Source organism: Pieris rapae, chromosome 4, assembly GCF_905147795.1.
Source record: "Pieris rapae chromosome 4, ilPieRapa1.1, whole genome shotgun sequence".
In the NCBI taxonomy this organism is placed as follows: Eukaryota; Metazoa; Arthropoda; class Insecta; order Lepidoptera; family Pieridae; genus Pieris; species Pieris rapae.
This window is the reverse complement of record NC_059512.1, coordinates 4,341,002-4,368,248: the sequence shown is the minus strand read 5'-3', so window position 1 is coordinate 4,368,248 and position 27,247 is coordinate 4,341,002. Positions and strand designations below refer to the sequence as shown.

The 27,247-nt window shown below is 32.6% G+C and overlaps 1 protein-coding gene across 4 annotated transcripts in view; it reads left to right on the top strand.

The window, feature by feature from the left end:
* Nucleotides 1–26,894, top strand: part of LOC111003415 (RING finger protein nhl-1) — a 63,887-nt gene extending 36,993 nt beyond the window's left edge. Inside the window, exons 1-11 of one of the 4 annotated variants that reach the window (XM_022273918.2) lie at nt 8,093–8,267; nt 13,474–13,626; nt 14,269–15,705; nt 15,913–16,123; nt 16,211–17,140; nt 17,237–17,409; nt 17,571–17,711; nt 21,289–21,429; nt 22,057–22,274; nt 24,836–25,050; nt 25,601–26,894. In XM_022273918.2, coding sequence (XP_022129610.2) covers nt 13,492–13,626; nt 14,269–15,705; nt 15,913–16,123; nt 16,211–17,140; nt 17,237–17,409; nt 17,571–17,711; nt 21,289–21,429; nt 22,057–22,274; nt 24,836–25,049 — 3,600 coding nt within the window. In that variant the 5' untranslated portion in view covers nt 8,093–8,267; nt 13,474–13,491 and the 3' untranslated portion in view covers nt 25,050; nt 25,601–26,894. Of the gene's footprint in view, nt 1–8,078; nt 8,268–13,473; nt 13,627–14,268; nt 15,706–15,912; nt 17,141–17,236; nt 17,410–17,570; nt 17,712–21,288; nt 21,430–22,056; nt 22,275–24,835; nt 25,051–25,600 lie in introns of those variants that run through there. The other 3 variants (XM_022273917.2, XM_022273915.2, XM_045634775.1) reach the window with 3 other exon arrangements.
* The last annotated feature ends 353 nt before the right edge of the window (nt 26,895–27,247 follow it).

Below are 27,247 nucleotides of genomic sequence, written 5' to 3'. Positions count from 1 at the left end.
TAAGGTATGAAATTTTTGTGTATTGATAATAAATCTACAGTAAAAAATTATCAAACGTAACATACGGTATTACATAAATTGTATTTACTTACAATTTATTAATTAACATACAATATTTTCAATACAGATATGGGTTATTTAAATTACTCTTAACCTAAGAAAATTAATAATAATATTAATGAAAAAAGTTATTAGTTACAGATGCAGTCGAACAAATAATTAAAAGTAAATAAGTAACTAAGAAAGTTCAAAAAACATTTTATATAGTATCACAAGTTGATACATCTTGAGATAAGACTAGATCAAAAAATACAGATTTCTTGGAATTTCAGATTCTAATATAGGATTATATTCCCTGTACGTTTTCCAATTTCTTATTACAAATCCAGTAGAGTTAGTGTCATATTTATTTTCTATCAAAGATTTTTATATTATAATTGTGTTACTTTGAATTTTATTCAATAATAAATTGAAAGAAATGTTGTCGTAAGAAATTAAAATGTAATTTACTTGATAAGCGAAGAGAGTGTTTGTGTATATGCTAATAAGCACGTGTTTGTATCAATATTACCTTTATATAATATCTACCTTTAAGGCTGAGTTAAATTGTTGAAACTTGTAACAACTTCAGTATATAAGCAATATATATCTATAAAATATTTAACAAATTTAATAAGTTAAGGTAGACATATTCACACAACTTGCATACAACCATTAAAACCTTCAATGTTTAAAATGCAGAAATAAAGCACGCGATTTATCAGCAACAAAACGAGTATAGAAATCACAAAAAGCAACAAAACTAATAAAGACTGTGGTCGTATCATTTAGTAAGCAATGTAGCATGGCGTATATGTTCACGTCTCATGGGGACACTAACGTACCGTGAAAGCCTCATTCGAATACTTAATGCGGGCAGCATTAGTTCTTACTGTATTTACATAAAGGGCTCTTAGGACCTACACAACTCTTGAGAATAAAGTATCCATTTGTGTATAATGAAATTAAGGATTTTGTTAAGAAAATACTAATTCAATGTGTTATTCTTGAATCAGCTTTAATAAAAACCTTCAGTACCGTGAAATATTTTAATCAGACATTTAAAAGTGTAGAATTAAAACAGGACTATCACACTATCGCACTTTGTATCACCTACATATATTTTTGTCAAAACTTAATACAAATCTTGTAAATATACTAAAGTGATCGGAACTTATACTACAGCTATGAAACACACATTTCTAAAGGCATCTATACAATCTATATGACAACCAAGTGAACAAAAATAACTTCTATAAATACTCTTAATTGAAACAACTGATTGCGTTGGAAGATTTGTATATTTTATCATAGACAATTACATAGATACAGTTAACATAACTAGATGTCGCTATGGTACAGATTTTGATATACAATCAAAATGTACATTAGTAGGTAACAATTTTTACTTTTGTTGAACTCCCAACAATTCTAAAAATGTATAATGTTTTTTTTGTTCAGAATTTAAAGACTTTGTGAGTATGTCAGCTGGGATTAGATCTGTCTGAAGATACTCAATTTTAATTATATTATTTTTAATACATTCTCTTCCAAATATATTTATATATATTCAATAAAGACCTCAAATATTTAAGAGCAGCCAGCTAGCAAATTTCCACCGTTTAAACCGTCCCTGAACTTCCACAAATATTTCAAGATCATTAGCCATTCTTCAGTTTTAACGATACAACAGCAGCAATTCATTTTTTTTTATTCATTCATTCAGTTCATTCAACCAGTTTATATACAAATATAGCTCATAAACGCAAAAAGTTTATATTTATTTAAACGAGGCGCCTGTATTCTAGAAACTTTTCCGAGATTTCCAACTAAGTTTCACGCGTCATTTCTCTCGTGAACTCAAGAAATGTAACATACGTTAAGCTCTCTTGTATCAGACTGCTGCCATTAGTTAAGTAACTTATAAATACTTTGTATTTTACATACTTTGTGTGTAAGAGTTTAGTGACACAATCTTATTAATATTATCTACTATAAGTGTAAATGGTGGTATGTTGGAGTATCTTTAATGTGTTTATATTTAATTAAACTGCCTTGACAGTTAGCTAAAAATCAAGTAATTTTTGTCTATGAAACACAGCCTCACCTGGGTTTGAGGCTTCTGGTTTACGCCTTCATTTATAAACACTAAATCAGTGTAATTGCACGTAAAGTAGTATTAAGTTTATTCCTGTCAAATTGTGTTTAAGCTGTATTGGACAGTGACAGGTGAGTAGTAAAGTACTAACCAACTAAGTTAAGGAGGTGCATTTAGACCGCGTTTTTGTTATAAATACTGTGGTCTTTGAACCTTTATTTGTATTATTTTATACAAACAAATGATGAATACATATGTTTTTTTTCTTATATTTGGTTATAGGTGTTAGAAATAGGCGAATAAAAAGTGACAGAGAGTTTATTGCCAGTTTTTCTAACGTAGAACTATCCGTTATCTTTTAATTCAGAAACTTTTTTTGTTCCTGGCTAAACTGTACATTACGTTGACTAATGATATTTTGATTTGATTATTTCTGAACACATATTATAGTCATAAAAATTCAGGCATAGCAATATAAATTCTTATATTTATAACTAAGTTCAAGGTTCATAATATTCACGGCTATAAATTTTAAATCACACCCGCAGTAACTGTTTGTGGCAGTTTTAACTTTTATGTTATCGTAAACTGTGGGTGCAGTATGCGATACGCCAATGCATATCGTAAAGGAGTTTATTATAATATAAAATGTTTATTTTAAAAACCTACATTATTAATCTAATTAGGTCAGAAATAACCTAACACCGAAAACATTTTTCGTAAATCACGGGCAAACACATGTCTGCTTCACTAAGTCTGCTGCTAAGTTTAGTATAGTACAATGGAAGTAGCAATTATTTAGTGGAAATGTAAACAAAGGAATAAAAAAAGGTTTAAACGATTTTCTTGTAACAACGACACCAAAACGACAAAACTTATTCTGTGCATATATGTGTTAATATAAAGGCTTAGGATATCATAAATATGTATAAAATAGCTCGTTATTTGAACTATAGTAAACGGATTTCAATTACAAAAAAGTCAATTCAGACATGTATTATGTCTGAATTGACTATTATATTATTATCACTCGTACGCCAAGATAAGGGCAATTAACTTTTACAGCACGAGCTTCACGACTGAAAGCTTTGTCGGTTATTGCATAATGCACTACTGATATAAACTCTTTTATTAATTTCTATGTAACAGAATTTTGCTGATGGTTGTGATTTCATGTGAAGTCATTTAATATCGTGCAGTATTTTAACAATATTTTCAATATATACACAAAAGTCGATCTTATATAGGAATAGCATAATAATGAAGAAGATGATGAAAATGAAGAAAATGGTTACGTGTGAATTCAACAATCTACACGATATAAAATGCGATTCGTCATAATTACTATTTGTATTCTGGTTACAGTTTCCGCGCGTAAGGGAGCGTTCAAGGATTACGTCATATAATTTTTGGAGATTCTAACCCCCCCTCCCCTCCCCCATGTAACGCGCCGTAACAATCTTCTGTACCAAATAGTAAAACGTTTCGCGTGCTTTACAGCGTGCGTGGTCACGGTGACTGAAGACAAAAGGTGTTAAATGTCAAAAAAGTATCACAGCTGTAGAAAATGTTCTACAGTCGATCTAATATAGGAATAGCATAGTAATTTTCTACGGCTTGTGTTTTTCTTTAATTTTTCAAAGTTATGTTAAAAAAAGACAATACTACTTATTACTCCATAAAGTTGCCATTTATGTGGTTTAGTATCGGAAAGTCGAAGGTAATATTAACAATAATGCATAATTCAATCCCAACCCCGCATCGTAACGTTTTTCCCCCCCTCAAATACGTTACGTAAAACTTGAACTCACCCTAAGTAAAGTATACGTAGAAAAGGCTACCACTTTATACACACAAAGATTTAACAGCACGTTTATGAATGTCTGTAAAAATAAACGGGGACATGTCGGTCAAGGGCAGATGTAAATAATTGACATAAATATGTACGTCTGTCTGCTCAAAGGTATTAAAATAGTGCAGTCTTGACTTTACATATTTTTCGAAGGAGATTTTTTATTGATGTAACTAGACATTTGAATTGTGAACTATTCATGTCATGACTATTGAAAAATAGAGACGATTACAAAAAAAAATTTTTGCTTATGTTATCTCAAATAAGACTAGATACGATCCGTGATGCCATACCTAAGAATGAATATGTATACTATGTCAAAAACATAATGCAAATTATCTTAAAAAGAAACCTATGACATGTTGAGTATAGTTTAATATAGTATAATATATTTATTAACTTCTTCAAACAAGGGCATTGTTAACATTTTTAATGATCTGATTCATGTCTGGCTTAGTGCCGAGTGCAAGATATTTTTGAATGTCACCATTTGCATAAAAAAAACCTTGTGAATGTTTACCCAGATGGCGACGTAAAAAGGACATTTTATATTCACTTTATACAAGTGCAAAGTACTAGATATCACCCGAGCTTCTCGAACAATCCTAGAAAAGGGTCTGTCAATTTAAAAAGGAAACTATCCGAATACATTCAGCGCTATCAATATCCTATAATTTGATTTTTATTACAATTTTTAACAAAAAATGAGATATGTTTTTATGGTCATATCAGTTAAATTATTAAATTAATCACGATATTTGCTTGATAAAGGACGCCTATAAGCGCCGTTTAGATGCTTATGTTCCTTAATATTGCATTTATTTTAGAAAAATTCTGGCAAGTGTTAATCACCTTAAGTAGGGTTAAAGTTAACTATAAGAATAACAGACAGACAACCGTATGGTTCGGGCAACAGTGAAAATTTCAGCAAAAATTAAAAGTAGAAAACAATTTAAAGGCAGACAATCAGGACTGAACCCACTAGAACAAGAAACACTTAAGAATATTTTTTCGGTTCAACACACTGAAATATCTAAGAATATCCAAGAACAATATAATAATATTATACATCGAATTAAAACCAGTGTCGAAAAGTTACCAACAATACCAGGGATAAAGAGGAATAACTATATTATAACTGAAAAAAATAAGAGATATGATAAATGAATATGCCGCGCCTGGCCCGCGACAGACGCGAGTGGAACCGGAAGGAGGAGGCCTATGTCCAACAGTGGACAATCCAAAACTTAACTGAATGACGTTTTATCATCCCTAAATTTTAAAGTTTTTTGGAAATAAAGGCTATTATTATTATTATTATTATTATAAGAATAACTGTTCACTTCCTTATTACAACTACCCACAAAATTTTAGGATCCTAAGAAAAGAGTACCAATTGCTTAAAGCCAAATAAAACAATTCACTTTTGCGATTCTTCTGGTAAAAGTGTCCATGGGCGATAGTATCACTTAACATCAGGTGAGCCTCTTCTGCGTTTCACATATAAAATCATCTTAAAATATAGTGCACGTAGTATATATATAATGATAAAAGAAAGTTCTTTCCTTCGGCTTGCCACAAAAGATCCACTTAGCAATTTTTCATTACATCCAAAATTAGCATAGCAGTCTTTGTTTTAAATGAACTTCGTGAGTTCACTTTGATAAAGTGAAGCGAGAAACATGAAAATTGATTTACACCACCACCACCACCACACGTTATTATCCAACTGCTTAATTAAGTTATAAACTGAGCATTGATTTAATCTTAGGTTCTAATTGTTAAACTGAATCTAGACCGGGGAGTTTCGACAGCTAACTGTCGGATTCAATCCCTGGAGACTATGTGGATATTATATATTTCCTTTATCCCTTTGTTAAATGTACGCATATCGTTAATTTTTAACAAAATGCTTTCTATGTAAAATAAGTATATGATCTTGTGTACACGCGTTACAAGTTTTACTTCTTTGGCGTAACTAGATTTTTTTTTAAATTTTATCTTTGGCCTTATTCTACGTACTAACAGTAGAAAAAAACTAAAATATTGACGATAGCTAACTTCAGGGGGTCAGTTGTTTTGTGAAAAAAATATTTTGTTTCGTGAATTTTTAATCATATCACCCCATACCTTTGATGTTAACATTTCCGATTTTATATGAGGCACTGATACCTATGTACATGTAAATTATCAATGAGACACCATTCCCCAATTATTATGTGTTTTATACCAAAAATGTCTTTAGTAGAACCCTGCTGCTCTAGTAAAGTTGATATTGTATAAGCGTTTAACGTTATTGTATCCTGATGGTATCCAAATATTCCAGGAGATTGCGATACGAAATCTATGACGCAAAACTGGAGTTTGCGTGGCCGAAAACAAAGCAATGTACGCATTACAATAAGGTTTATAATTAGACACGCTATTTATATTGAAGTCAGTGGCATTTATTGAAAAGGACAGTGGGTTGGTTATTTTAAGAGAATGCGGAACACTTTGTACATTGAGCTAATCACATAATAAACACATTTAATTGATCGAAAGTAATGTTGATTGATAAGTTTCAAATAATAACATTTAGTGTGTCATTTTGTCGTAATCTATGTAAAGCGGATGCTAGATACCAAATAAAAGTGCTCGTTTTCTAGTATATAAGAAATCTCTCCAGCTTTTTGCTATTACCTAGGTAACACTGAAAATGTTTAGAAAATGAAAAACGGCATAATGTAGAGAGTTCCCAATACTTTTATTAGAAGCAATCTCCTTTCAACACATCGTCGCATTCGATGAAACCACTGAGAAAAGTAGTGCCCATTCTCCCTTAGAGGTCTAAGGAACTAAGGAAGAATGGGCCGGGCCTTCTATGCCATTTTCGTACGCTCGCTGATAGCCCTGAAGATCAGGGCTCGTAAAGCGAATACCTCGAATGTTTTCTTTTGGTTTTTGGTTCATAGCAATTTATCCAGCTTTCATCACCTGCCACGATGTCAAATAGAGCATTTGAGTAACCGCCGTTGAACTTATCTAACATTTGGCGACACCAGTCCACGTGAAGGTGTTTCTAGTCGTAGTTAAATTATGGGGAATCCATCTGAAACGAAGCTTTCTGACGCCTAAATGTTCATGTAATTTTTTTTTAACTTGACTCATTCCAATGCCTAGGCATGCCCGTATCTGCTGATATGTCACTTTCTTATGTTCCTCTGTCATACTTCGCACAGCACTCATGTTATCTTCAGTAGTCGTTGTTAAAGGACGTTCCTCACGCGGATTATCATTGAAATTGTTGTTATGTATTATTATTATGTATTTATGTATTTAACACTACGTCCACGTTTAAACTCGTTAAACCAATTGTAAATAGTGGCACGAGATGGGGTTTCATTAAGAAATGCTAATCGCAGCCTATCATAGCTTTGTTGTTGAGTAAGCCCACAACGAAAGTCATAACAAATCATTGACCGAAAATTTTCTCGCCTTTTATTTTCATGTGTAACAAGAGTTTTACCGTCAATGCACAAAAACAAATGACAAATAATTTTTGAGTGTTACCCACGTAAAAGCCAAATAAATTCGATAATTCAGTGAAGCTACTACAGAATATACAAGAACCTATAAACACTATATGGATCACTAAAATAACTTCTGAAAACACATTCTGAATTGTCATTGATGCCCGAGTATTAACTGTTATTTATAAAGTAATAAAAATAGTTGTTATTTATATCTTCACAAATTCTAAATAACGGATTCGAAGCCAGGCTGTGCCCAATGGAATTTTATTTTTTATTCAGTTGAATTTTCCGCGAAGAAAACGCTGTTGGACCTAATTGATACGTTTATCAATATCAGAATGAATACCATAATAGTTCATCAAACTTTAATGTATGTTTAGACCTGAGTTTTGACAGGCAGCGCTCAAGACGAGTTCCATATTCCATATACAAAAAAAAATGATGGAGTTTTATTTACGCTAAAGTAATGAACATAATCTTTGCATCTCCGTCTATAGTTTATTATATTGTTACAGATCTACCCATATACCTACTAACCTGTGTCGGTCCTTTATAACCTACACAAAACAAAATGCGTTTCAAACTGTCCAACGACCTTTCCCGTACCAAAAGTAACGCTGATCGCACGCGCTTCCCAAAATAACACAACACTCTCCCGTATCGTGTTCCTTCAGTAGCAAATCTTCTGGACGTACTGACTAACCTGTGCCACAAGATGATAAGTAATTTGTGTTGATTTTTGAGTGGATTTTGCTAATGCGCTGTAAGTAAACATCCAACTAATAATTAAAATCCGATCACAAATTACCTTCTAACGTATTTGATTGAAAGTTGTGATACAATTGTACTAACAAAGTTATTAACCTCAAGAAGGTGATTTTCTTTTTTCTCTTAACTAGTTAGTTAGTGACGTAATTCGTTTATGAATAAGTAAATGAATGCTACATCCAAAGATAAAATGGTATATACTGTATAGACTCAGTTGTCTCTTTCTTTCAAATAGCATTAATTTTGTGTTGAATTGAGACACATAAATCTAACCAGAAGAGTGTAATTAATTTAGTAAACTTTTTTCGAAATACTAAATATTATTATTGTTTTTTATTGAAACTATATTTATACATTTCAAATTGTTATGACGTCGGCAGGGTTTGTTTTCTGACAGTTTGAATAATTCAAATATAGAACGAACATACGAATGTTTGGTACAGGGCAGTTCATAAAATAACAGAAATGTTAATTCAGATAGACTGTTTTGCAGAGGAAAAATTAAAATAAGGTAAATGATTGACTGTAAAAAAAGTTCTATTTAGTTATATCCACCCAATGTTACTTAGGAATATATAGGATGCAAACAATAGGGAAAAACTAATACTCCATAAAAAAAATTCTTACAAGCAGCTATTGGCAGTTAAATTATCAAGATTATTGATAAACTGCGTAAACGCGCTATACCAATGTCCGTACTTTATATTAGATTGAAATTAAAAAGGTAAATAAAGTCATTTTCTAAACTTTCTTGTACTTCTTTAATTATTAACTTAGTTAAAAAATGTATTACGGCTTCGTGAGACTACAGAAATGTTTAGTTTTTGATAAATGTACCGTACAAATACTGTAATTTTTTTGAAATGATTGCTGATGCTTAATATATATACTTGTCACAAGACATTTTTAATGGCGGATAAAACACCCTAAACACACTGGCTTGAGAGCCTTTGCTTTTTAGCACTACTACAAAAGCACTATTATATGTAAAAAATATCAGACTTTTTGGCAGTGACGCAAACGTGACGTTACTTCGGCCTCTACCTAAGCTCCATACTTCCTTTGTGTTAAAGTCTTTGTTCATGATTTGGCACTTATATATACAAATAAATAAACATATAAACGTAAAATTTACATTATTTCCTATAAAAAATCAATATCATTATAGTTTTATAATAATAGATTTGCATGAAACCATCCCGCGAAAACTATTTTTTTTAAATATTTGCTTAGGGTGAAGCATAATTTTAGTTACCATATACTACCCTTAGCTGAAGAATAAAAACATTCGTTTTACTAGTAAACTAATGTACTTGATATACGAGTATACGAAATGTCAGTTTTTGATAAGAAAGACATGAAAAATGCATATTCTTTGGTTCAAAATTTGTTAACAATAAATATTTCGATGATACAATTTTTCCTATGGCCTCAAAATATATAATTTTTAAAGGTATATAGAAATACTTCTATACCAATTAAACCAGGTGTAGTATATTACCTTGCTCAAACTGAATGCAGTCATAACTCGCAATGTTAGGAACTAATGGAATGTTTGAAAGGGTTTTAAAATATTTTCCGCCGAATGGGAGTTTTCAGTGCATGCGTGATGTGAATTTTTTGTACAAAGTGAATATCAGTGATTGATTTATTTCGCTTTAGATAAACCTGCTAAAATGTTTTTTTTTTATATTTATAAAACGAAAATTTCTAAAGCTAACCTAACTACTCCAGTAGTAATAGTAGAACCAGTAGTGTTCTTATATAATTGATTATCATAAGATAAACTTAATACAAAAAAGATCAGTGCAGTATAAAAAATAAACATTCTAACTCTAATCACTTATTATTTCTACATACAATCGTGAAAAAACATCCGATTACCACATTTCTCCATAATGAAATTTACTAAGCTATTTTTGTAGTTCTTAAAAAAGAATTTGTTGACTACGCCATACTTTACAATAATAAGATAAAACAATTTGTTCAAAAGCGTTGTAGCCTTAGTCTATTTACGTAAAGGTCCAAAATCATTAAAAATATAATTAAAAACAAACAGGGAGTCGTTACAAACAATTTGCATACAATTTGCTGTCGACGCCAAGAGAATATCAAGTGAATTATTACTTTTATTATCTTTTTAAACATTTATTTTAGCATGCAAAATGTAGAAACCTATAGTTCTCGGTGTATGTTCCTCCCTGTTTGAATAAGTCATATTTACATACAATTATGCCAATTTGGTAAGTTACTTTGTATATTAACTAAAACAGAAAGCTTGAAGATTGTTTTGCTTTCTTGTCTAGTTTATTATGTATTAAGTAGATTAATATGAAACTTAAATTAATCCGACTTACTTCGAAAACTCATCTCTGTTTGCCAGATATGATGAGTGAAACAGACACAAATATGGTTATCCTCTAGGGAGTTGCTGGATGTAGCGCAACATGACATTATGTGACATGTTTCTAAAATATTTTGGCATCTGTTTTATTGGAATATTTAAAGGCAATAAATAGCAACCTATAGTAATTTAACACATTAAATCATACAATTAGTCCATATAATATCTGATACTGTCTTAGTTCTTTGGGGTATACATTTTTTATTCTACGTAATATTCCAAATATTTCGCAACATTGTTGAAAATAGTTCTGACGTTAGGTAGTTAATACGAAATACTCGTCATTTTCTTAAACGAAAATGCAAACATCCGTAAAAATATAGGCAAAGTTCCAAGACAGATCGTGAGTAGGCGAAGGAAATCATTTATACGCACGTGAATGGCAATATTTAGGTATGTATAATTAGACTAGATTTTTTATATATCTATATAAAAACTTTAATTCTAAAACGAATTGATTTCTTATTAAATATTCATGTTTGATAAAGCAGATGCAAAAATTTGAGTCATTAGAGAAGTATTGTAACGCCATACGTATATCATGATATATGAAAATTTATGTAATTAACCACGTTGTTAACATCGTCGTCGTGGCAAAAAGTACGTCTTAATTGTCAAAAACAATTATCAATTGTCAAACGTCAAGTGTTAAATTAGATTTCGTTGTTAGGATAACGTTTTTGTAGCTTAAAAAAGAATCTATGGATATGAGGAATACAGTATATTTTGACTTACAGTAAATAAAGCATTAATTATTCGTACTATTATTCCATACCACGATGATCACATCATTCGTCATCACCCTACATAGCCAATGTCGTATTTAATACCATAAAAAGGTTTTTTATTTTTTTTTACAAATATAAAACAAAAACCGGGAAAATTTCACGTATACGTGATTTTGTTGACGTAATTTCTTTTATTAAAAAGAACATTTACTCACGTGTAACAATGAATCACTGTTCGTTCGAGCCAAAAGCTAACGAGACAATGAGAATACGAAGAAAACCAATTAGTATGAAAATACGTTGTTCAGCGTTCTAAATAGGTGACATCTTATAAGACTTTTTTATCTTCTGTTCGTTTTATTGTCTTATAATATAAAGATAATAAATAACTTTCATAATACTAGCGAAACCAAAAACATTCTTTTTATTTACAAAACCATCTATACAATTCGTAGTCACTAGTTCATAGTTTTAATTAAATGTGTAGTAAGTGCTAGCCTAAGCCATAGAAAGTACATACATGCTTGAATATACTTATCTAAGTGGTGAGAGTTTTATTCCCATACATAGCTCAAATGTTATGCGTTTAATTCACGGGGAAACTATTTCTAGTGAAGACTTTTTACATATATACCTTAACACAACGAACGACACAGAGATGTATTTTATTGGGAGTTACAAGATTTCATATCTTCTTATACATGCATTATTTTACAAAAAAATCCGGCTTACCACAGTTTTAATTGATTTTAACCATATTATGTAATCAATTTATGACAACTACACTTAGATTTACAATTCATACAGTTCTCTATTTTGATAAATTACATAGTTTATTTTACTTTTATCTAAATTTTTGTTAGTCGGCATACAATATTAAGGTAGGGTTGCTGGTTATTGGGAACTCTAAAACGGCTTGTATAATCTGTGCCGTGTGAAATACCAGACTAATCTATAAATACTTTAACTAAATTAAGCCACTGAATCAGGTATAGGAATAGAGCTATCAAGGTTGTGAAAATAGAATTGATAGAAATTAGATTAATTACATAATTCTTCATTCATATTTAAGTGTCACCCGTCGGTGATCTGAAATCATTATTGTTGGACCGGGAATCGAACCAATGATTTTTAGGTTAAACATATTGAAGAATAGTATAGTCTTTTATTAGCATAACTTTTACACATTTAAAGAGACACTTTTTCAATGGATTGAAGCTATGCATCATATGTAAAATAATAATTTAAACGTACCTATTGAAGAAAATAAACTAGTCAGGAATTGTGTTTTAATTAAACTGTTTAAATCTGGATATTCTTAAAAAAATATTAAACTTTAAATTATAAAGAGTACTACCATTGGGACTATTCGACAGAAAACCTCATTTCACTTACATTTTTTTATAACAGTAATTGCTGTCGCCCAGAATCGAATCTAAGACTCATAAACTACAATAGGTTATAAATCATGTTCGTTTACCATTGAACGAAGGCAGTTAATTTATAGCAATTCTAGAATACTTCTGAAATCGTAGGATACTTGCTTGGTATCGAATTGTTCCTAGCGTCTTTTTATTGAAAACTCCTCAACTACCATAAAATATCATTTGTCTCCGACAACGAATCGACCGGCTTTCCAACTTTTTCCAATCAGAGTGTATCGAACTTAAAAACATTTCTCGTTATAATGTTTGAAATTTTAAATGACCTGTTTTTATAAACTTAGGTTAGGTTTAGATTTATCGAATCTTATATAAAGTGAGTAAAAAAAGTTCATAATTCAAATATAATTGGAATTTAGACGAAGGAATCGTTTTGACTCGTTCACTAATTCTATATTTTTTAATTATATTTACATAGCTGGTGTATCATAATATATTTAACTATGTCAATTTTTTTCTGTATCTAAGAAGTTAGTAATGGAGGATATATTTTAAACACTGCTAACATTAAGTAAAATAGGTATTTCTATTGTTCATATATGTATAATTGTAAGTCGTGATGCTGAAATTTAATTGAGACTAAGTCATACAATAAAATAACTAATTATTTTATGTATTCTGTTTCAGTAACATAAAAGCTGAAAAATGGAGCAGTTTGAATCACTGCTGACATGCTGTGTGTGCCTGGATCGATACAGGAATCCAAAGCTCCTACCATGTCAGCACAGCTTCTGTATGGAGCCGTGTATGGACGGCTTAGTGGATTACGTTAGAAGACAGGTAAGCGAGATAGTGTAGCTTATACCATTTTGTCATAATTTAGTGTAAAAAGGGATATACTTTCAATGACTGCTTATGCAAGTATTACAACTCAAGAGACAATATCTTCAACTCTCTGACTATGACTACGACATTTAGGCATTTAGGCTATTGTTGACCACGGCTGTAGTGAAAGCGACATATTACGTAAATGTAATAAATTCGCGTTTAAGCAAATCAAAGATTTTCATATTTTAGATTCTTAATTCAGTCAAAACGTTTACAACGACATCGTTTAGTACATACCAAAATCAAAAGTCCCGGCGGGTAAAAGTACTAGAAATTTAATAAAGTTATTTACCGGCTGTTACGACTATCGGGTTTTACGACCAAATATGAGTAGTCACTTGGATGTCGTTATAATTTATTCTGACTGTATATATTTCTATTAGAGACATACGCAATTTTTTCTCATAATCAACAAGCATTTATATTATTTTTTAGTATAAATATAAGTAATTGTGTATCTAACAGAACAACTAAAATGTATAAAAATATGCAATTTCCTTTAGCTAACCTAAAGTAGGTTTAGCTTTCAGGTACGCTTTTACATATCTTGGCATCTGTATAATCAATATTATTAAATAATTTCTTCATTTATAGGTCAAGTGTCCAGAATGCCGCGCCGAACACCGTATTCCCTACCAGGGAGTCCAGGGATTTCCAACAAATGTTACACTACAACGGTTCTTAGAACTACATGCTCAAATTGCTGGAGAACTACCTGACCCCACAGCAGGACAGGTTATGGAAAGATGCAATGTTTGCTCAGAAAAGGCATATTGTGCATCTTGTGCTCATTGCGACAAGAAAGTGTGTGAAGATTGTAAATCAGCGCACATGGAAGTCCTGCGTAGAGAAATAACTAGAATAAATAACCAAATACGACGCGGTGTACATAGGCTACAAGACATACTTGGTATAGTCGAACGAAACACATCAAACCTCCAAACAAACTGCACTGCAGTAGCAGGAGAAGTTGATGAAATACACAAGAGATTAGCTAAAGCGCTAAAAGATCGAACAGATTTCTTGCGTAATGAAATCGACCGTTATTTAGCGACTGAACTCAGAAACCTAACGCACCTCAAAGATAATTTAGAATTAGAATTAAGTAACATACAAAGCAACTGTGATGTCGCCGATAAATACATGAATGATGATGTGGAATGGGAAGACACAGAACTAGTCGATACTAAGGAAATATTTTTGAAGACCGTTGAATTTCTAAGGAACTTTGATTATGAAGCTGGTGATTATAATCGTAGGATACGGTTTATTATGACTCACGATCCTAATCAACTTGTTATGCATGTTGCTAGTTACGGCGAATTAAATATTACCAACCCTGCTCACACAAGTGGGTATGGAAGTAATTTGCAACCGTCTCAAGGTCTTACTAGGTCTAAAAGTGACCACCGTCTCGCTACACAATTCCGGCAACAAGAAGAAACTAAAAGCTATTATGATAACGATGAACCCATTCTTGGAGGACGTAAATTTGGTGAGCGTCGACCCCCACCGCCTGAAAAACACACAAGGGAATACGGTGCAACTGATGACTATAGCGGCTATGAGTCGGAACATCGTCCTTCTCGTCGATTTAGATCGCGTTTCGTGAGAAGTCATCAACAAGATAATGACTCTGATACAGAACAGGCTACGCGCAGTGTAAAATCTGAACATAAGGAGAAAGAAAAAGAAAAAGTAACTGACACCGAAGATGCTACCCGTGGGCCTCTGAGTGGTATATTCCGCTTAAGCGATTGCCCACGAGTTATGCAGAGAATATTGGACGTGGACAGTGGAAAGAAAAAAGAAAAGAAAGAACCTCCACCGCCACCAAAACCCGTTCAGCCGACACCTCCAACTCAGCGTCGACCACCACCTGCTCGACAACAAAGTGAAGATGATGAAATAACCCGTCTTAAAAGGCAAAATAAAGCTACATCATCTCAAGAAGCTGAGCGGGCTGCACAAAGGGCTGCGGAAGAAGAAAGAAATTCGATTACTCGAAAACCACCCACACCAGCCCGGGAGGTGAGTTGGGAGGATGAGACAGATTGATGAAATCACTATACAATTTAGATAGTTATCACCGCTACTAACAAGGAAATCGTCAGAGCAAACTAGGGCATTCCAATTACACACTCCATGTTAACTCACAATTATAATACATAAACACAATACAACAAAATATAACCGTGAATTTTTGGTGACAAAATCGAATTTACATATATTTCTCAGGCATCCAGTGATGGAGAATCAGATGAATCTCTTGGTACACTGCAAAGAAATCAACGCAAGAATACAACAACAGCAACAAAAACACCAGTTCCAACGCCACGTCGAACTTCTGCCACTGAGACTCCCACCTCTCATCGCGTTCCTGCAAGAGCTGCTAGCACTGAATCGAGTGCTTCTACAGAAAGTTCCGGCTCGGCGGTTAAACATACAGGTGCTATATTATCGATTGAAGAATTAAAAGCTAAATATAGCAATGACGGACTTCCACCAAAACCACGATCTCGTTTTTTGTCCGCAGGCGGTGATAGAACGACACCAGCAACTACAAATGGCACTGTCAGTGGTGCTCAACGTATCCAGAGTAGATTTATAGGCGCACAGCGACCAACGCCCGCTCCAGCACCCGCCGAGCCGGCTCAAGAAGACTCTGATTCTAGCTCAGAAGAGGAAACTGACTCGTCAGAGGAGAGTGAAGAGGAGCCTGCACCCCAACGAAAGCCCGAGAGCCAAGCGATGGCCCGCACTGATATTGGTCCATTACTTGCTCGCAGCAACAACGCTAGAAGTGATGCCCAAGACAATAAAAACAAAGACAGTCCTGCGCAACCACGCTATCGTACTCGACCACAACCAGCTGAGGAAGAAACACCTCGTTACGGAAATTCTGCTTCCTCATACAGTAACCGTTATGGAAGCAAACCTAAAGAAGAAGAAACAACATCATCCTTTGATGATGAATCTAAATATCCCACTGCACGATCTAGATATTTAGCATTGAAAGAGCGACGTAATCGTCTAGCACGAAGTAAAAGTAGTCATAGTGGTTTCGGTGCTGGTGACGATGATGATCAAGACGAACCAGTTTCACCTACCACAGCTTCACCTTCTGCTTACCTCGCGGCACGATACGGCACCGGCACAGGTGGTTCAGAGTTGTCTCGAAGTCGATCATCACATGCCCTTAAATCTAGGGAAAGCTCTCCTGAACGTCCTGTACCAGGCGAAAAAGATGGAGCAGCATTAAGTTCATGGGCACGCTACTTAAAAAGCAAGTATGGTTCTCGGGGAAAAGACCGCGATACGAGTGGTTCATCATCGAGTGCTTCCCGTCGCCTGTCTCTCGGGCTACCATTAAGATCAGCAAATGAGCTTGCCAGTTCTGATGACGATTCAAAAAACGCGGCAGGCTCCCCCATCTCCCCTACGGCGGCTACAGCAGCGGTAGCAGGTTAGAGATAAGAGTGGCGTGTACATAGAGTTAAAGCTTGATAGGTTTCAGTCTGACTTATGTAAGAGTGGATTCTAATGATTAATTATGTCCCAGGTTTCGCAGCAGCAGGTTCCTCCCCTAGGAGCCAGTATCTGCAGAAACGCCGTTTACAATTCAGCGTGGGGAGTCGGGGGAGCGAACCCGGCTACTTTACTTGGCCTCGTGGTATCGCTGTGGGTCCCGACAATACTATGGTTGTGGCTGATTCATCAAACCATCGAGTCCAGGTAACTGATTTAATTAGTGATTTTGTCACGCGCATTTTTATAGCTTTTAAACGGTTTTGGAAAAAAATGTTATAAGAATGGTTCCATAGTTACAATTATATTTTATGTTTGCAAGTTAATTCAGATTTACTTCATAAAATGTGTTTTTCTTTATTCATTAGGTATTTGATTCAAATGGAATATTCGTGAAGGAGTTTGGTCAATATGGAAGTTCTGAAGGCGAATTTGACTGTCTGGCTGGCGTGGCAGTCAACAGAATAGGGCAATACATCATTGCTGACAGATATAATCATCGGATACAGGTAAATATTCTATAGTAAGGAATCATGATGTAGTCGAAAGTATTTATTTTACAAAACTGTACAGGCCAACCGTATTTAATTTTTTTTACCCAATACATACTTACTCAGTACTCAATTCGTACTTACGTACTTACTCAGAATATATATTAATAAAACTCAAACATAAATATGTATTTAAATTGTGAGTATTTTTAACGCGCCACACTTTAAACGATATTTTAATTAAGTAATATAAAACAGTATATTTTTTAATGTTAAAAATAATATTTATCAGAATATCGTGTTTATACTTTAAACTATAAAATTAATCAATTCTACTAACCCAGGGTCTCAAAAGGTCATTCCTTTGAAGACTAATTCACATATTTTTTTTAACTCTTCATACGTAAGCTTTACATCGTGTTCATACACGGAAGAGTTCACGTCTAAAGTTTGCATTATTTTAAACTGAAGCGAAAAGTTTTGAGTATGTGACTGACAGCTTGACGTGTACGCAAACTTGGCGGAATGAATCTGCGGTAAATAACTTTATGATATGATTCTATATAATATAAATATTTTGTACTATATACATGAAGGAGAAAAAAGTTTGTATGCACATTAACTGCTTATAAATAAAGTAAATCACATTATTAATATTTTTTAAAAACTAGATTAAACATTTTTCAACAAGATTTTAATAATAGGTACCAAGAATTATACTAACTACTATACTAGCTTACGTATAAATTCATAATTTCAAACATTTTTTCTTACAATTAAGTTCACAAAAGAGAGTACGACTTTACATGACATTACTTTACATTACATTCTAGCCTATACAATAATTATGCCTAATAAGTAATATTATGTTACACTAATTTCCTACAATACTAATTAATAACTTAAACTAAGTTAATTTACTTAAAGTCTTAGTTAGTGTTAGTGTTCTAATCGTTATAGTTCTAGTTCTAATATTTTGACACTATGTTCATGTGTCTGAGATACCACACATGCACTTATATTCACTACACTAGGTTTATTAACTCAAAATTTTTAGGTTTTTTAATTCTCATTTTCTCAGAAATACTAGTACAAACACATTCTATTAAAACATAATAACCGTTTTGTAGATATTTCCATATTGCAATTATTATTATTGGATTACATAAATAAAAGACACTTTCCTTTTACTCTATTATTATTGTTAAAAAGTTACCTTGGTGAAAGGTATTGGCATTGTTAAAAGGTTGGTTCAACAATTCAAGTGTAATGAAGCAACAATGAAACCCTTTTATAGCATTTTGACAAATAATGTCAATATTTATTTATAACATGTAGCCAAACGTACTAATAACAACTCTAAATATAAATATTAATTTGCATAATGCAAACGAATAATACTTATAAACAACTATTTAATGTCACGCGATCACATATACGTATATAGGTGTTCTAACATTAACCGCCGAATCTAAATTTATAATTCTTAATCTCTCCGAAGAAATTGAAACATTGTCTCCTTGTATCTAAACAAAATATTCCAATCTTCCGTATTTAAAACACTTAGAGCAAAATCCCCCAAAATTCTAAACGCAAGAAATATTTAATTTCCGTCACAGCCTAAAATAATTTTAGCAGAATTTCGATATGAGCTGCGGGGCGGATGGAATCTCGCATTATGTCATCCTTTATAAATTATTTGCACATAAATCTGTGTAAACGTCACACATGTTAGACTGAGGCGTATCGAGTTATCAGAGGCTTAATGATACTGTCCCAAAGCGTGATTATCTGGAATACGCAATATATCATAATTTAATGTATCAAAGGCCTGACCACGAACATTACGATAGTTTCGTTAAGTAATTACATATTATACGTATATAACAGTAACAGTAACAGATCGAACGATTTGCCTTACTGTACTAATTGTAAAATTTACTGCTCATGTTCTATTCGAACGATACATATTCTTTTTTTGAAATACCCACAAAACGTTTATTTTGTTATTCATTCAAAATATTATTATCACGATAGCCGAATTTGTATATTGCTTATTTTAAGGCCATTACAGTGATTTTGTTTAGATAATGTACTAACATTTGTGACGCAATGGTATTTTTAAGCTGTTAATGTTGATCGATTATTTATTTGGATCTAGAAGTTGGTTTAAAATGCTACTTCACCCCACGTTCTCAATTACTTTCACTGCCATTTTTGATAAATTACCTGACTTAGAGATACTGAGTCGCCGCGGATTTTCTCTTTCAAATATTTTTCAATGTTTTATTACAAAAGGTGACTTAATTTATTTATATATGGATTTCTCGTTTATTTAAATGGTATTTAATATAAAAACGAAAAATGTAATGTTTGATACTATAATTTAATTAAAGTAGGCCTTTGTTTGTTTGGTATTGACTAACTAATTATATATAAACTATTAGTTCTACCTTTGAATTAACAAAGAAATTTTGATAACATATAATATGTCAAAACTATCGCATTACTGTCAGCTACCACTATTATGTCACATAACACGACTACGACCCAAAGTTACGGTAGACGTTAGTTCTGGACGATTCCCAGCAAAACCATAAAAGGTTTGGTAGGCAAAAGGCCAATAACCAGTGTAATTAAAACAACGCAGGAAATTCGCCAGCCGTTATCGCACTATCTTAGATTACGGTACTATCAGACGAAATAACTAATAAATTTATATCTTAGTATGAAAAACTCAACATCATTGTCGGTTAGTCTGTAGTGCTCTAGACGCTCGTAAATCCCAGTAGAATCTCATCTGAAACAGAGCGATCGCGTTACACTCTATTCATTTCCCAACAGACATTTTGTATTCAGTTCGGCATAATTGAAACGACTTGCTATTCATCACGTTTGCTAGTAAACTTGATTGAGGTTAAACACTGATTAGAGATGTAATAATGTATGAATTCACTATAATAAGTACCGTCTAATCCAGTGAGATTTGGGGCATCTGCGTGTTCTGATAAATTTGCCTTGATATAATTTTGCCTTGCAAACTGTTTTAAATTTAGAATAACTTCGACGGTGATAACTTTAAAGAAAATATGACTCGGTGTTTTGGTTGATTCTCATTGTATATTGTAGTTTAGCCTATACATATCTTATCGATTGCTGTATATGTGTTAATCTCACTGTTGTCTTTAAAAATCTCTCTTATCTACAATTTTAATGCACTTAACGATAATTCCTCAGCAAAAATCAGCAACATATTAATATTCAAGTAACGTGTTATGATAACATCGTATTATCCGAATATATTTAACAATGAGAGCGTTAATACAGCCTTATTACGGTCCGTAACCGTTTAATACTCATCATTGGGTAATTAAAGTCTATGGTTATGAGTTTCTTTATGTATTATTCTCACGCAAAATCGTCTATATTTTGCACAGCCACAGACTCACTATTTTATTAAACACGGACAGTGTTTAATAATTATTATATATTTACTAAATAAATTCATAAATGTCGTATGAAATGTAATATATACACTGTCACAGATACTATATATATATTCTGGAATATATTTTGATTTGATATTTGTCACTAGGTGTTTGATCCAGCCGGTCGGTTCCTGAGGTCATTCGGCAGTCAGGGTACCGGGGATGGAAAGTTTAACTACCCATGGGGTATCACCACGGACGCTCTCGGATTCATTTATGTTTGTGACAAGGAAAACCATAGAGTCCAGGTATTTTTTTAAAGATTTCTATTTTATTTAAAAACTTAGGTTTACGTACATTTTACAGCGAACGAAAACCTGACATGACATCAATAAATAATAAAATTATTAAATTAACTTTCAAATACAAACAATTCACTAATATAGAATTGTATATTGTCAAACGGATTTAACGAATGTGCTATGTTATTTTAATCTAACATGCTCAGTAATTTTCATTTGTTAAGCTTAATTCTAAATTATTCTACTACTAGTAATTTAAATTCACGAGTATTATTATATCCACTCCATTGTGTCCTAAATCTAAAATAAAATTGGGAAATGTAAAAAGTAGGGGCAGACTTAGACCGGTGACTTGACTGTGTGTTAGAACCAAAAAGTCGAGGGTGTGCGTCAGGCACAGAAGGCTGATGACCTTCTTGCTTATTAGAGTAACAAATGATCATGAAACAGATACAGAAATCTGAGGCCCAGACCTAAACAGGTGATAGCGCCACCGCTTTATATATTTATATATATATATATACAAATTGACTTGGATCTATTGACAATTTACAACCAGTAAAATGTCTATTAGAATGGCAGTTTACTCACATCTCTGACATATTTAAATAGATATATAAATGTATGTTATAGGTATTCCAATCCGATGGCACATTCGTGGGCAAATTTGGGTCATTTGGTTCCAAACTGGGACAGTTGGAGCACCCTCACTACATAGCAGTATCGAACACCAACCGAGTCTTAGTCTCCGATTCTAATAACCACAGAATCCAGGTGTTTGATGTGAATGGAAGGGTGTTATCTTCGTTTGGAGAGGAAGGCTCAGAGGATGGACAGTTCAAGTTCCCAAGGTAACCAAATATTATAAAACATATTTATATACATTATATTTAATTGTTTTGTGTAGACCTTATTCATTTTGTTTTGATCAAATGCATGTTGTTACATGCATAAATATATTAACTATGGACAGCAGAGATATTATGTGAATAAAATCGGTTCGCGATGATGTTGATTTTGAAGATTTTGTTATGCTTATAATATTATGAAATACATTATGTACCAATGCATAGTAAGTGATTATGAGTTTCATATATTGGGCTTACATTCCAACCGAAACTCTTTCAAGTACAGGTATTGAATCGGTCAAGTTGGAACTATAAATCTCAAAACCAATTTTCCTTGTCGCATTCACGTAGCAAACATGCATCGTGTTCGTAAAATTTACAAAAGGCCAAAGATTTGTTTCCATGCATTAAGCAGATTGAAATTCCGTATAGTATGAAAATGTTCATAAAAATCTCACTTTTATTATGAACTTTTGCTTCAGAAAAACTTTTTGAAAACTGTTACAAACTGAAAAATCATACGTAAACAATTTTATAAAACAAATGTAAACAAAGTTTTCTACTTATCAAACTCGCTGGAATCAAATTATTGTCGGGCACTATACAAACATTACTAATAAGGTCAAACAATGTGTAAACTATTAGCGTTCGAACGTCGTGTTCACACTTTATTTCTGCGGACCTGCTAGTCGGGTACTACTACCACTCGGCGACTACACTAATCCAGCTAATCATAACATTTTTTTTCATAATAAATAATAATATAAAGTTTAATAAAAGACGACTGACATTATAATCTATATTACAATAAGAGTGTCCATGGGCGGCGGTATCACTTAACATCAGGTGAGCCTCCTACCCGTTTGCCCCCTGTTCTATAAAAACTTTTCAAAAAATTTTTCTTTAAACGATCTTTTTCGAAATATAATTTTATTTTATGGGTTGAATGTTTTTGTTTTAATTACCTTTGCAATACCTATTGAAATCAGTGCTTTCTTTTTGGATACCTAAATATTAATAATAGATAAGAATAATAACAAACTGCATTGATCATCACCATATGAAATACGGATAAAATAACTCAACCCTCCCATAGTTATAAAGCCACTTTAGTTTTACTAGTCGAGTCTACGTTAGTTCTTTGTATATCCCTTATTTCTGTTCTGCTGTTGTTAAGGTTGTGAGCGTTGAAGAGATTTCCCTGTGAACTTTCCGTTTCTGGGTCTGTTCTTTGCTTTGTTTTCCATTTCTCCTAAGAAACCCTTTATGATATCGTTAGCCTATCACTTTTGTGGTCTTCCCATTTTTCTTTTTCCTGTAGATCCATAATACATTTACACAGAAATGACCAATCCAGATACCTAAGTAGGATTGTGGAATTTTTTCAAATACTGCTTACTAGAAGTACGTATTCGCTAAATTATAAACAATTTAAACGTCGAATTTGCTGTACCCCTTTAAGCTTCATTTGAGCATGACTTTCATTATGTCATGGGAAACTTTGGGGGTTATTTGTAAGTACGCGGTATGATAATAGGCTTACACTTTGGCCCTTTCGAAGTTATAGGTAGCCGTTAACGAGCAATCGATATTGCGTGACTAGACAGGTGGAAGTTTGGTGCTATTATTGTAGACTAGCGATTTTAACCGGGTTTACCTTAGCGTCTTCCACGATTTGTATTCGAAATGCAAGGTCTTTCATATGATAAATGAAATGGTTTTAAAATAAAATTTTTTTTTAATATTATTGTATGAAGTGTGAAACGTATCTTCAGAGCATTTGTTCGGATTAATACCTGTAGGTGTGTTTTATGATCAGACGTCGAGCAAAAAGAGTACGTTATTCCCGTATCACCTCGATATCCGTCGTTCCACAACTGAGTCTTTTGAAGGCAATTTTGCAGCTCACTGCTACTATATGGAAACTGCCCACTGAATTATTTCCGAAATAATTCCACCTGGGAGGAAAGAGCGTAGCAAGTGTTAAATAGCCAGCTCTCTGGCATTGAGGGTGTCCATGGGCGGCGTTTTAGACCTCTGTTCCTGAAAAAAGGCAAATAGGACAATAATCGTGACTTATAAATACAGTTTACATAAATTTTGTGTAAACAATTATCTTTATAATTCTATAAGATATAGTTGATATGCAGTGAACGTATAGGGAAGACGCGATTGTTAAAAGAAATATCCTCGTTGAAAGAAAACAAAAGTACCGTGAAGTTCTTAGACTTTTACCTTGACCGACGTCTCTACGTGATCTTACATTCTATTCGTATTAAAACTTTAAATAAACCATAATATACAACGATAACACATGATCATTTCTTCTGTAGGTTATTTATTACTGTTTACTAATGAATGTTTATAAATAAACATATAGTGCTAATATATTCAGGCATCATAAAACAATACATGTGTTGTTATAACCCGATTGTCTGATTAGCAAACTTCTCTTTAGACTACTGCCTAATCCTTGTTGACACACGCAAGTAACGAAAGATAATGGCCAAGACCTGGCCAAGGACTTCACACTTTTATTAATTAATAATTACATATTGTTATAGGGGTGTGGCCGTGGATGATCAAGGCTATATAGTGGTCGCAGATTCTGGTAACAACCGGATTCAGATCTTCCATCCCGACGGAAGCTTCCTTCGTGCTTTTGGCTCTTGGGGTTCAAGCGATGGAGAGTTCAAGGGTCTAGAAGGCATAGCTGTTATGTCAAATGGCAACATTATAGTATGTGACCGAGAGAATCATAGAGTACAAGTGTTTTGAGGTGAGATCAACCAAATAATATATATTTTAATACTATAACGCGCTGGAGCCTCATCTGAGGTTAACTGAAAGTGCCGTCTGCGCAGTCACTCTTTACAATCGATAGTGTGTTACTGGCCGTTATTTCCAAGATGGATGGAAATAATAAATTCACTAAAATTTATTATCCATGTAATTTCTGGACGATTTTGTATTTCTTTCAGACGATTTGTATAAAATGTCGCAAAAATCATGATTCTACTCTGGTAATTCATGCAAACCTGTATAAGATACTGTTTATTAAAAGGGCCAATTTAAGAGAAGTTACTAAGTGTATCCATTGATACTGTCAATTAATATTTAAACAATAGTACGTAAAGTCGGTTAAATAATGTCATTATTTTATGTAATTAAGTTTGTTATGGAAGAGCTGGGAACCCTAACACAGGTATTTTTACTTAAAAGGGTTTCCAAATCTTACACCTTGAAAAGAAAATGTACTTAAAATGAATAAAGACTTTTTCTTATTATTATAGGTACTAAAAGAGATTAAAAACTTATTCTTTTTTCAGATTCTTCGAGGATACAGTTCAAGAATCGTGTTTAATAATTCTATATTTTCTTGTAAATAATTATAACCACTTATAATTGTTAACAATGTTTCTTTCTATCTGCTCTACTGTACCTTCTCACTGCTGCCTTTATTTCAAATACCATCCATAACACAACCTGAAATAAATCTGTTACATCGCTTCCATGACTAATTCAAAAGTAAAACCATCAATCATTTTAATCGCACTTATATAATAAGGCTTATCAGGTTACGATTGTTTTAAATTAAAATAGATTCTCGTAAATTGGGAATCAATTATTGTTGTTAAAAAATATGCATTGCATGTTTCGATTCGGTGCTAAACGATGTTAAAATGATGATCTGACCTATTAACTGTTTATTGCCAACGTTTAAAAGTTAAGTTAAAGTGGCTTAAATGTGTTTTTAGAATAAAATCATTGATCTATAATGATCCTGACGAGCATACAATATATATAGTTCAGGATTAAATTTATACCAATAATTTGTGTATAACGCTCTATAGATATTTTGTTCTAATTGGCAATCCGATATCGAATCTTAGCGAAATGAACATTTGAAGCCTCTTAATTAAATTAAAAGGGATCAGATTTTAATTTTATCCGGAAAGAAAATTTCATTAACGAAAATTTGCTTACCGACTTAAAAGGAAGTATCAGCGCTCCGTAATGAATTTACATATTTAATTTTCACTACTTAACTTTGACAATTGGCATATTTCTTATTTACAAATAATATTAACGATCGTATTCGTTTACTAAACTCAAATTTAAAATATGCAAAACGATCTTTATCAAGCTTCCATATATTTCTTATTTATAAAAAGAACTTGTGTTCGGTGACCTGAATGAAGTGAGCAACCACCAGAAAAATATTTTCAAGATATTTGCGAATGTGTAGAACAAAATTATTAATTTAAAACTAGATTTTGTTATTCACTCAACTGTGATGCAAGGTGACCTATTTAAAAACTGACATTCTTTTAAAATGCTTCTCTACACTTTATAGGCACTTAGAATTTTATTGGGTTTTAATAACATTAATTTACACGCGTTTCCCCGCCCTAGTGATCGTTTTATAGTAAACAAATACTTAACATTATTTTATATTTAAGGTAGTCAAATAATCTAGTCATTTTATAATTATACCAATTTTCAATTTGCCAAAGTCTCGCCTGTACAACTTTTTCTAATGCTTATCTTAAAACTATTTACGCATTGTTTACTGTAAGGCAACTTTGTAATGTTCTCTAAAATATACTGTGTTTATTTCAATACTGTTGTTTTATTTTAAATACCTGTTCAAAACGTTCTTGAAACAAATGTACCCCACTCTATTAGAATTTTATAGCCTAGATGAATAATTAAATACTGTTTCAGAGAACTATGTATCTGTTAAAAAAATATACTCCTGTTTGACCTTTGCCGTTTGAGAAGGACAAAATATTCAATAGCTTTGTATTCGTTATTTGAAGCATTCAAACATTGTGAGGAGCTTAAAAAATATAAGATTTTTCGAAAAAAATATACGCCTGTTAACAAATACCCATGTAAAAAATATACACTTGCTAATCTTTCTTCAGAAAATAATTTTGTACCTAGTCCCTACGTAATAAAATATTATTCAA